Source organism: Nesoenas mayeri, assembly GCF_963082525.1.
Source record: "Nesoenas mayeri genome assembly, chromosome: 18".
NCBI lineage: Eukaryota > Metazoa > Chordata > Aves > Columbiformes > Columbidae > Nesoenas > Nesoenas mayeri.
Window position 1 is genome coordinate 6,388,277 of NC_137566.1, and position 13,069 is coordinate 6,401,345.

Here is a 13,069-nt window from a genome sequence, read left to right on the forward strand (position 1 = left end):
GTGCGCCTAGGTGGTGCGTATACCTCACAGAAACACTGGAAGAAGTTGTTTCAATATCTGAAGGCTTTTCTCCCCTTTAAGATCAATTAAGTTCACCCCAGATTATCAAATGATTAACAAATCATCAGTTCTGGCATTTCTAACTTATTCACATGTGTTTGTTCAGTGAGCAATCTTGTGTTATGATGGAAGAATCTAGAATGCATTTCTCTCTGGGTTTGCAATGCTGTTGCTCTGTGGCTTGCTTTCCCTGCTTATGCATGCTGACGAGATTTACTATTATGAATTGCCCCACAAACCTACCTTCAAACTGAAATTTAATAACCTAAGTATTATGAAGATCAATATTATGGCTATTCTTATTCATATGATTAGCACTAATATAATTTTGGGAAATATTTATGCCACAGTGGTGACTCGAGACCTGGATTAAGAGGAAATCCTCAGCATCTATACAGAAGAAAAGACACTGTTCTCTCCAACTGTGTACTGAAGTGCAATACTCAATCTCTGAGTCTCCAAGGGTTTGGATATTTTATGTAAGTTATCTAATAAGATAACAAACCAGCCTTACAATCCCTACAGCCATATTGCTAACTGTTTGAAAACCATGAGTCAGGCTCCAAAAAAGAATTAAGAGATTGGTTTTAAAATTCATGAGACTTCTAAAATCTGATAAACTTCAGGGGTTTTTTTCCGTTTCTTTTTTGCCTTCTGCTTTCTGAGTATGTAGGAGTCATATTATCAAGTTTTCCTCTGCAATTATGAGGGCCGTAAACTTACTTTAAAAATTGAGTTGAGACTCTTACATAATCACAGGACTCTGAAAGTGTGGGCTTTGAAGAGACATTAAATAGTCTTGAGATACAGCTCACCATGTGACTCGGCAACACTCGGCTGCTGAATCGGTTTGGCACAGATTTCAAATATCAAATATTCCCAAGAAACAGTCGGGAGCCTTTTATGGGTGGGAGTGGGGGAATCTGAGGCTTTCCCAGTCTGCCCATGAATGGGGGGCGAGGGGAGGAAAACAGGGGAAGGAAAGACAAACTAAAAAGAGAACATTTTAGTCTGATGGGGACTATTCATTTAGTTATAACCAGAGATGAGGCTAACAACCTTCTTTTCTTATTCCTGTCTCTCCTGTTTGCACTTAACCATGCAACACACGGTTCTCTTTGTGTACCAAGCTCTCTGATTAGCGTTAGCCAGGCTGCGCTCCTGTATTCCCCAGGGACAGCCTCAGATATTTGGAGGCGAGTAAAAAGTAATGTTCTTTCTGGGTTTTTGCTCGAGCTGGAAGCTAACACTGAAATATTTAATGCTGAATACTAAATAGACAGGTTTTCCTTTGCTGAGAGGGAAAGAAAAAGTATGAAAGGGAGGAAACGCAAAGTGAGGTTGGATACAGATGCACAGACAATGAAACCTTTGCTCTTCTGACATAATGCTCCGTTTCACCTCGTCCTTTCTTCCACCTCCAGGTAGCTGTGGGGAGGCAGTGTCCCCCGCTCATCAGTCTCTGCAACCTCATCCAAGCTGAATCCCTTGAGTCCTCTGCAATGGTCAGCTCCCAAAATCAGTGTTTAGACCCAACCTATGCTCCAGGAGACCTGCCAGTTGCTACCAGCCCATGAAACCTTTGTTTCCAACTTGCAAAAGGCACTTTTGTTGCAGGAATGAAAAGGTCTCCAGCCACATCAGCAGAGGGGTCGGTGTCAGGACACCTGTAAGAGCTATCACTAAGTCAATAAGAAGGCAGAGACAGGTCCCAGCTGTAACTTATAGGAGAACAGCTCTTCCACTGGCTTTTTGTGATAATCATTCATGGGAATGAGCGGTTGTTGCAATATCAGGCATATTTGAGCCTCCAGTCCCAATTGGCACAATTCAGCCTGCAGCAACACAGTGGCAGTTTGCTGGCTTTGCCATCCCTAGACTATGTCTGTGCACAAGTAGAGGCTGTGTTAGTATAAAATTTGGCCCTGCAAGGCTATATGAGAGCCATGTACAGTGAGGGAGGGCATGTTGATGGAATTCTGCCATAGCACAGCTTTTAGGGAAACTCCCCTTTCTCCAAGCAAGCTCTTTTATTGCAAGCAGAAGCACAAGCAGGCCTGAACTGATTGGGAATTTGATGTAATGGCTTCTCCCGGCTGCTCACCCCTCTGCTGGGAGCCGTCTGCACATTAAAGCAGACGTTGGTTGCACTCAGGTCATGTTTCCAAGCTTTCTTTTGCAGTCATAAGGGCTAGAGACTCTTCCTTCCCTCCCCGCACTCATTTCTTAATTAAAGCTTAAATTCTGATGTCATCACATGACTGTAGGAGCAGAGCCCCAGGCAGGCATTTAGTGCTCTGTGTTGTCAGCGGGACTTTGATTTAGCAGCATAGCAGAGAGTTTAGAGAATCCTATCCCTCTGCTCCAGCCCAGCTCACAGCTGCCGGTGTCAGACCTCGAGGTTTGCCTTTCGGGCCAGGGGATGGAGCAGTTTTGAGGCTTTCCCACACTGCAGAGTATAGGGACGATGGGGAGGATCTCTGTCCTGCTGGAACAGAGAGGTTGGAGAGGCAGCTGCAAGGAGCCTGGCAGGGAGGAGGAGGAAGAGGAGGAGGCAGCAGCATCTGCCTCCAGCCCAGACCATGCGGTGGATGCAAATACCACTGTGACCTGCAGCTACACCTCTGCCCCTCTCCTTCCATCCATGTCAGAATTTCTCACCTGATGGGATATATTTAACCAGCAAAAATGACTCCCTGCTGAAGGGAGACTCATTGCAGCTTCCCATAAACCTTCCATGGTCAATGGAGGGATGTGAAATTGGGTCTCACTCAATCACCCGAGCCACAGAGATTCCAGGCTTGGTCACCAGTGAACAGTATCCCAAGTGCACAGACCTGGCAGCCTAAATACTGCTCCAACTCCCTTCCCCAGGCACAGGTACCCCTGCCCAGTGTTCTCTGTAGGGGAAACTGAGGCAGCATCGAGCTGCTCATGTGCTGAGTCAGCTCCTTCACTGGGCACACGTGGTTTGTGGCACACGGAGGAACCACTAGCTCTGCACAGATATATTCAATTTCATACAGCCTGCAGAGGAGGATCCTGACACAAAGGCCTGACCCAAACCCTTCTCCGTCCCCACTGCAGGCAAAGCTGATCCCTGGATGGCTCCGGCTGCCCTGGTGGGACGTACCTTGTTCCATTTAGAGAGGCTGGTAGGTGGCAATCAACAAAAAAGAAAGGAAAAAAAACCCAAACAAACCAACTTTTGGAACCCAAGGGAAACATTAGAAGGATCCAGAAGTAGAGAAACCCCTTTAATAGATACAGTCATTCCATCTCCCAGTGCTACTGGTGCCAGAACAGAATTATTCCATGCATCTAACAGGATGACTCCTTATTTTTTTTTTTTTTTTTCAATGTAACAGCTTCTCTGCTGGAATAAACATGCCTAATTTAAAAGCAGAATTAATAATCTGCTCAAAAAAAAGGAGTGAAGCCTTCTCCTTGGCTTGTTAGCCTTTAAAATATGCTCTCAAGCCACTGGACCATAGTGTGCTGGTCTGAAGAAACCTGAGATGAACGTGCAGAGTCATTGCTGTCGCAGCAGGCTGGGAGCAGCCTTGGGAGGCTCGCTGGGCAAATTCCCCTGCTTTTCATGCAATGGGGAAAAGATCCCCTCACCAAGCAGGGTCTGAGAGAGGACTGTGGAAACAGCTCCTTCCTATGCAGCAGGACGCAGATCTCTTTGGAAAGGTTCAGTGACTCAAAATATTTGTCTGTGCTGCTTTTGGGATCATTGGGAGGATGGCTAAAATATTTCAGTCTGGATTCAGAAAGGGAATTTTTGTGCTTGAGCATGCAACTCTGCAGAACTGCGCTAACGCTCAGCCGACCCAGCACGGAGCTTACCCGGGTCAGCAGGCAGGGCAGCCAGTTAGCAAGACGTCTTTCTGGAAATCCAGCTCATGTGCACGCTTCTCTCCAGAGGAATCGGGCTGTCCGAACCACAGAATGTGAACTCATCATCTGCGTTGCTTCTGCACCTCTCCCTACTTTGAGAGGAGGGTTTGCCCTTCCCCAAAGCTTGGCCAGATGTTCTGTTCCCAGATCTCAGCAGCTCTGAGCATATCAAAGGCTGGTGCCATTCATCCTTCCATTTGCCCTCTCTTCTCAAGAATATCAAAGAGGAGAGGTGTGTCCTACTGTCAATCCCTGCAGCTGCCAGCCATGTTCCAAGCCCTCGCCATCTGAATCCAAAGGCGGCTGCAGCAGCTGCTCCTCCAGCCCTGATGAGGGCCAAGCTCAGCCCAGCACTGCCAGGACTAAGCACATCCAATTCAGCCAGAGCCATTCCCTGCCATCCCCCACTCCTGCCTTTATTCTGCTTATGCAAATGTATTAAAAGTTTCCCGTATGCAGGGACGCATTATGCGGGGAATGTAATGACACTGGTCTCTGAGCTGCATGAAGAATGAAGGTTGTGGCTAAAGGAGAGGCTGCGTGATGGAATTGGCTGGTTTGTGCCCATCTCGTGTTTGCCAAGATGCTGTGTTAGAGCTGGTGAGACAGGAATGCAAATTGTGGGTCTCTTGTAAAGTTGCATAAACTTGTAGTAATGTCATTTTTAGATTAACATTTACATTGGAGAGAACACTAGAAGTCTTCATTGTTTACATGCACTATGGAAATAGATTTAAATTTTTGGTTTACACACACTTATTTACAAGGCATTTACTGATTACAAACCAATGTACATCACTCGTTTACATGCATAATGTAAACTATGGAGATTTTGTATTTTTTGCCATGCAATGCTGTGCGGATTCCCATTGTTCATTCCGCACAGAGGCAAGAGCCTCCTTTCATCTCTGCTCCCTCTGTCCTTCAATTGCTGCGGTGCCTCTCCTAAAACAGCCTTGCCTACGACTGGAAAACATAAAAGTTGATGTCCCCTTTAAACAGACAGCATAAAAACCTAATAGGAAAACCTTGTCAGCAGAACTTCAGCATAACTAAAAAAGCCAAAGCAAAGATTAAAAAGCCTAACAGTGCCTATCAATTTGTACCGGTGCAAAGCATCACCTTAAAGCTGCTTGAGAAGAACTTTCGCGGCGCTTTTTTGGATGCTCTAGGCATCCAAACAACTGGAAGAGAACTGAAAACTTACCGGGATGCATGTGAGAGAGAAACTGTGCCCATGTTGTACAGCTTGTCTCAGCCAGTAGCACCCAGGTCTCAGCATCCACCTGGGTTTTGAACGCGCAAAGTTGTGATCCCGCTGTTCCCCTTGGTTCTGCCTCACTTGCCCAGTGGTGCTGGGGAAATCTTATTTTGTTGAATCCTAAGATGTTAAAAGCTGAACCCAAGGGAAGTCAAAGCTTAGCCCTGGGGAATTTTGAGATTTCAGACTCTCGGAGTGAACAATAAGGACAGCAAGTTTTGTTTGTTTGTTTTTTTACCCTTCCTAGGGACATAAAAACTACTTGCAAATTCAACTTAAATTGAACGAGGAAGCTGAAGTGCAAACAGCTAAACAAAATACCCTCAAAATCAAAATGTTTCCCTTTTGACATTTTTCTAAGTGGCATTGGTTGACTTTGTGATTTAAAATGAACTTCTATGCCTTAAAAATTGCAAAAACCCCCCACTTTTCACTGGATTAATAAAACAAAAACAAACAGCAAAGCTTTAACCTTTCACTGAGCCTAAAATGAAATGTTTTGCTTTTTTCATTTTACTGAAAAGTTGAACAAACATCCATTTTAGATCAACCCATTTTTAATGTTATTTTTCTTCCGTGCAACCAGTGAACCACAAAATCAGTTATTTGTAGAGCTCTAGTGACCAGTAGATTAAATTCAATGCAACAGGCAGACAGCAAAAGGAGTCAATGAGGAGTGGAGAGATGGGAGAAGAATGGACTGAAAAAATGGTAGAAGGAGCTCTAATAGATCTTGTCTCTGCCAAAACTTGGCGTGCATTTTGCATTTCCACAGCCACTTTAATATAAATTTAATCCACATTGCTGCTGAAAACAGCAGCATCACCATCCTCTTTGTCCCCGACTCCATCCGGAGTCCTGTCCATTTACTGTTACCTGAGCACAAAATGGATCAGAGCAGAAAAGTGATCTAGTTGAAAATTAAATCTATTTTTTTCTTTTTTTCTTGCAAGATTACTTTTCTGACGGATCAGCTCTTCAGGTGTGGAAATCACAGGTTTGCACAAAACCTGCCTGAAAGGTCTGGTGAGGAAAGGCAAAACTTCCATAGTAGAAGCTGCTAAAAACAATCCTAAAAACCTCACATTCACCAGCCAGATTGTCCAAGTTTGTGCCTGAATGCAGGATTTGCATTCTGCTTTCACTTTGAAATAACAAAAGGTCATAATGCTCCCAGACAGACAGACAGACAAGGCAAGCAGCCCTATAAACCGTGGTGCTTACAGATATATAAAGGGTGAGCGTCAGGAGGATGGAGCCAGGCTCTTCTCGGTGACAACCAATGATAGGACAAGGGGCAATGGGTTCAAACTGGAACACAAAAGGCTCCACTTAAATTTGAGAAGAAACTTCTTCTCAGTGAGGGTGGCAGAGCCTGGCCCAGGCTGCCCAGGGGTTTGTGGAGTCTCCTACTCTGGAGACATTCCAACCCGCCTGGACACCTTCCTGTGTAACCTCATCTGGGTGTTCCTGCTCCATGGGGAGATTGCACTTGATGAGCTTTCCAGGTCCCTTCCAACCCCTGACATGCTGTGATTCTGTGCTGTGGATGCAGGTGCTGGGGTGATGATGGATATGCTAGAAGCGATTCTCCAGACAATAAATGGGTGAATTTTCCTTGAAGACAACAGCTTCTCATATTTATGTCACAGAGAATCTGGCTCGTTGCTTTTAATTTGTGGTGTGATAGAACTTTGAAATTTTTGTGAGGCAGTTTTGTGAGACCAATTTTTTGTCTGCCTTTTTCTTTTTTTTCCACTAAGGGAAAATTTAAGCAGCGAAACAGCATATGCATTTCTAAGTCAATTGTAGCCTGTGCTATGCACACAGCAAAGATCCTCACTTCATGGTAATTCTCTTCCTCTTTGCCAAGGGAATGACACATTTAGAGAGCACGTAGCGACTTAGATTTGTGGGTTTTCTAGGACTAAATAAAAACCTCTAGTGTGACCAAATGCATTCAGTAGTGCAAATCCCTTTACGAGCACCCAGTTTACTGTCCACTCTGAATCAGAGAAACAGGGAAATCTCAGAAATGTTGGTTAGATGTGACCCTGGGGGTCCCTAATCCAACCTCCTGCTTGAAGCAGGACCAGCACCAGCTCTTGAGCACATCAGCTGTGGTTTTGCCCAGCCAAGCCTTGAAAATGACCAAGGATGGAAATATCCCTCACCTCTCCATTCACCTGTCCCAGACCTGCACCACCCTCCTGATGAACCAATTTTTCTCAGGACAAAAAAAAAATAAATATCAGGTTTGTTTTTTGGTTTGTTTTTCCCCCAGGCACCATCCCAATCAATTTATAGCCAGCTTGTGCAGCCAGTTACTCACAACCTTTCCTGTCTCAGGAGCTAGTTTTCCTTTTTACATGTCCAGAGACCTTACAGTAATGAGGATACACAACCAATCTGTTTTGTCCTGTCACTCTGCAGGTGGAGGGATGGAACAGGGACTGACTGGTCTGCTGTCACATCCCCCACTAAGTTTTGAATCTGTTGGTGCATTTTAACCAGGCTTGGCAGAGGTCTCAGAAGCATTCCGTATTTGCAGGTTTCTTGAAATTAAGCAGCCTCTAAATGGTCTCACTGCAGGAGAAGTTGCAAGGCGAGCAGATCTCCCTTTTATACTCCAGGGTTTCCTTGCTCTCTTACATAGAAAGCCAGATCTCTCTGTCCTTACTTTCATTTTCTGAATTCCATTTCAGAAAATGGAATTAAACTCCCACACACGGAAAAATCCACATTTCTTCTTGTACACGCAAATTCCCCTTCCAGCCCTGTGCAATCATCCACTTTACACTGCCGTCGTCCCTTACGTCCAAATGTCTTGCAGCATTTAATTAAGTCTGCCCAGCAACACAGAGCAGACAAATGCTGCCATCTCCCATTCTCGGGAGGGCAGGGAGGGAACCGAGGCACAGAGAAGTGAGATTTCCCACAGCAACACCATTGCCTGGGGCAAAAATCAAGATACTGCCCGTGTTAGCCCTTTGCCAGTCTAACCGTAAGTCCCTCTTTCCAAGCTGGATGAGATCATCTCACCTCTTCCCTCTTTGCCTCCCATGTCACACCTCTGGCACTGAACAACAAAGTCTTATTTTTTTTTTCTGGAAAATATTCGTTTTTCTAGAACTTGCTTAAACTGAGCAGCATCATTAGTAAAATGCCTCTATTTCAGTGCTTGTGCCTGGCTATTTGCATAGTGTATCTCAGTCTACTGTTTCATTTGCTTTGCCTCATAGCTAAATACTCAGTTTCTTGGAGAAGAAAGAAGGACACCACCACAATATCCTTCAAAGAAGTGGACTGAAGCTGTCAACTACTGTTCTGTAGTAACGGGAATGTTTTCTGTTCTGAGCAATGCCCTAGTCCCAAAGCCAAGCTGAGCCTCATCTGTTTTCCAGCCTTCGTGCCATACCGAGGACCCAAGGCTCTCATGACTAGGAACAACAACAAGGATAGTGATAATGAATATTCAGACATCCCACAAACCACTCTCAGCATCTGCCATCCTATCTGCATTAGCATCAGAGTGCACAGATAATGATCAAAGCAGCATTTTCCTGCCAGAGGCCCCCCCTAAACCAGCCTTATTAGTATGAATCAATGCTGATTAATGTGCTTCCTTAATGCAATTGTATTTATCCCTACTGTCCATGATTTAATATAAAACATCTCCCCTTTGCTTGCCTTCCTACTAATATTCTAGGCAAGGTGCAAACCTTGACTGAGGGTACCAGGAAAATCAGTGGTCCAAGTTTTGCAAGAAAGAGGCCTAAAATCTGCTAAAGCATAATACACAGAAGGAGGGAATGAGCCTTTGGAGACTATAACAGCAGTGCTATGATGGTAGATCTGGAGCCCGGCATCCCATGAAGAGATATCAGCAGCTATGCCATTCTACAGCAATTCTGCTTATGCAGCATATAAAATAGCCTTGCTTACTAAAACCAGCTCTTTGCTGCTGATAGAAGGAGGAGTGGTGCGTGTTTTAGTTTGTGGTTACTTCCTTTTTAAAGTCACCTGTAAAATGAGAAAACGCTGCTTTTTGCCTTACACTGCTGTTTAGTATTGACAATGACTTTATCTCGGAGTGTCTTCAACATAAACGACACGGTCCTAATGTGCTGTGTCCATGCTACCGCACAGCAAGACACTAGGGAAATCACCACTAAACAGGCGACAGTGTTTCAATTAGGGATGGGTAAGGTCCTCTTGCCCGATTTCACATCTGTTCCAAAGCCTTGGCCGCTGTGGCTGGTTTGGGGTTTGCTGCTATTGGCCTTAGGAGAGGAGCAGTCGCCAGGTCAGACCGCATTGAACAAAATCACAAGTGCCCAAAGGAACTGTCTGACTGAGGGACAAAAAACCACAAACCAGCCAACCAAAAAAAAAGTGTGGGAGAAAAGGAACATTGAAAGAGAAGACTACACAGAAAATTCCCATGCTCCAAATCAGCTGCTTTTTCTGCAGAAAAGAATGATATCCTTAATGTAGAATATGTACCTCCCTTGGGCTAGTCTGGTGCAAAGAGCAATTGAGAGACATCATTTGGGAGGAAAGAGGCTTCTATGTTGAAATTAAACAGTTGACAAAATCCCAACAGCTTCACAGATTCTCGAAGTCAATTTAAGGAGTCCACAAAAATGAGATTTTACCCCTGTGGGTTTCAGTAAAACGATCTGTTCTGGAGGGTGTGTGTGCTCAGAGTCCAGGTCTTAACTGCTAGAATTGGCTGTGACTCCACTAATTCACCATTGCTAGACTGATTTAGACACTCCTTAAAAAATGCATGGACCCAGTTTTTAAGAGATCAGTTCCGCCAACAAGGCCAGATACTGAAAACAACCAAACCCTCCAACATCCAGCCAGGCTCCTACCTAATGGCTCCATCTGCTCTGCTGGACCACAGGAGGTTTTCCCTCCTCCTCAGCTGACTGTGGTAGGAGCGAAAGTGAGTCCCATAGAGTATGTTGCCAATGTGCTGAGCTCCCAGCAGCTCAAACCACGACACACACACGGCTGGATTGTCCCCAAGCTCTCAGCTCCCTTGTTCAGCCTAGTGCATGGTATTTGCCCCTGAGATGCATCCCAAGGTGTCCTTGCCATCTTCCCACATCTCTCTGAACTCTCTACCCAACTATTTCCACCAGAGCTCTGTCTCACCTCCAGTTTCTTTTGCAAATAGTGACTTCTCCAGCCCTATGACCATCTGTAAGACCCTTCTCAGACACCTCCTCACACCTCCTGTGCACGCAGAATGCTGCTGCCCATTTTCTCCCATGTTGGAAGAAGGAGGACCTTGTCCTCCCTGTGCTAGAAGTGTCATTTGTAAGTGCTTTGGCAATATCCATCAGACAAGGAGAAAAACAGATCCCTTTCTGCTTTGCATCCTGAATTGAGATAAGCTTTCAAATTCTTACCAGTCTCATACAAAACAAAGAGGAATTTGTTCCTCATCCCTTAACAGATAAAACCAGAAATCATAGGCTTCACATACAATGAAGATTTTAGCTCCTTTATAAATGCGGGGAAAGCAAAGCCGTGGCGCAGGCTGCCTGCGCTGGGTGTGACTTTTCCGTCATGGGAAATCTTTGAGGAGAGTTTGGCCACGAACCTCTGTCAGATGTGACACAGGTATGGCTGAGTCTGCCTTGGGGAAGAGGCAGAGATTAAATGACCTCTCAAGGTCCTTCCAGACCCTTTTCTCCATGATTCTCGGAGACAGGATCCCGGGCTTGATGGATCTCTGGCCTGACCTGCAGTGACAGTTCTTAGATGTGTCTGAACACATCGATTGCAGGCATTTTTCTCCCACAACAGCCCCTGCAGACTGCTGTGATGGCATTCTGGGCTGAACAGCTCTTTAGCAAAGGGCAGAGCCACTGCCAGAGGCATTGCATGGGGCAGAGATTTGCCGTCTTGATCAGAGTGGATGCTATCAGGCTGGGCAGGCAGAAAGCTGGGGATATGCATCACCGGGAATAAAGCATTTTTGAAAAAAACATGTTTTCTCTGCTTCTCTGTGCAAGCAAAGACAGTGAGACATCCTTAGTGGAAGCACGGCAGCTAAATTTCTAGTTTTTGGGGCTGTCTTCCCCCCGAGCTGTTTTGAAGGAAGAGGACAAGCCAAGACAATGTCTTCAACCCATGCTAACCTGCCCCTGCTCGGCAGGCTGCAGCAAGGGGAGGGGATGCTGCATTCCCTACAAGCCATGGGACAGGCACAACTCATTTTTCTTCCCCACACAGAGATGATGTCTCGCATGTCCCTGTTACTCTGCAAGTGCTTTTGGCTCTCTGCCCATGGGAGAACACTGCCTGTGCACACATGGTTTCCCTGGGCCCCCATCCCTGTCATCATGTATATTATCTCTGTGCAGTAACCAGTTGGCCATTCGCTAGCACTTTCCTACCTACTAGTTTGCATTGTTGTATTTGCAAGTGTCTTTCTGAAACAAAACAGGACTATATAGTTATGTAAATGCACATGTATCTATGAAAGGTTTGCAGTCTCTTTGGGCTTTAGCATAAATCTCATGACACTTGTTGGCTTATTACCTTTCACTCCAACGTGCCTGCTGCTTTAATAGGAGACTCATGTGATTACTCCAGCTTTTCATGTTAAAATAAAAAAAGAAAAGTGTGTTTCTGGATATCACAGCTGGCAAGAAAAGCCTGAAACAGGCAACAACAAAGGCTTCAAAACCTAGAAGGCAAAGGAGAATCCAGATTCTGCCTAGTCTCTGTAGTTTTTTAATTGGAACACTTTTAAACCAAGATAAGAGTTCTGGGGGCAAGTTTGACTCATATATGGGGATAATCTGCAGAGGTCTGTGGTAGGCAATACCCAGCTAAGGCTCACACACAGCAGTGTGAGAACTGCCCTACTGATGTGTGTCTTGCTGTCTTTATGTCTGTTGTTGCCCATGTGAACCCTAAGCTATCGGCAGTTCACATGTATGAGTTTGGTACAGAGGCCTGGTCTGGCCACAGGCACATGGATTTGAAAAACATGCTTGTGAACCTGCCTATGAACTCATCTTTCACCGCAAGCTAAGCGCACCCAGACCCTTGCTGCCTTTTTATCTTGATCTATATTGTGCATATTGCCGTGATACCACTGTGCCTTTATTTCACTATCAGAGCATTACTTTTGAGTCTTTGAAGCAATTTGCATTGCCAGCTGAGGACCATGAAGAACCAAAGAAGCATTTCCAGGTGGAACAGAAACGATGCCTCACATCATTGACTGCAAGCCATAGGAACTGGCTGAGTTCCCACCACCTAACAACTTATCCAACGTAAACCAACATACCTGTATATTTTATATCTGGTTGTAAATCCTTGACGATGTCTTTCCACAAAGGATAAGTAGCTCCGCGAGTGGTGGAAAGGCCCCCTGTCTGAAATAAGCCAATCAAATTCCTTGGAGACATGTTGGTTGGTAGCAGTTGTGTCCTGGTGGGAGGGCTGTACTAGTATATGGTCCCATATAAACAGGAGGTAGAGGAACTCAACAAGCCTCCAGTTCATGCTTTTCTGTCTGCCTTTTTCCTCTCATTCTTGCTCCATTCTGTGGAGTCCTGTTGAAAAAGAGAGGGGAAAAGGAGGAAGGAAAGAGAGAGAGAAATAGGGGGGAGGAGAGGAAAGGGAAAAGGGAGAGAAAAAGATAGTTTAAAAATGGGAATTCCTTTGATGCTTTGACAGCCATCTCTCAGGGTGAAAACAGACATGAAAAATCAAGTTTTAAAAGACTTCACTCTGCCTGTGCTACAGCTTAGAGTATTTGGCAGTGTTTTATTCATGTACCTAAGTGGTGTCTTTAACCTCCTGAGCATATAT

The 13,069-nt window shown here is 45.1% G+C and overlaps 1 protein-coding gene across 1 annotated transcript in view; it reads right to left on the minus strand.

Annotated features, from left to right (window-relative positions):
• BRINP1 (BMP/retinoic acid inducible neural specific 1) overlaps positions 1-12,760 on the minus strand; it is a gene marked incomplete at its 5' end in the record, with an annotated part of 54,622 nt that extends 41,862 nt beyond the window's left edge. The window contains one exon of the mRNA XM_080355952.1: positions 12,543-12,760. Within this exon, the coding sequence (XP_080212078.1) occupies positions 12,543-12,760 (218 nt within the window). The remainder of the gene's footprint in view (positions 1-12,542) is intronic.
• Positions 12,761-13,069: the final 309 nt, after the last annotated feature.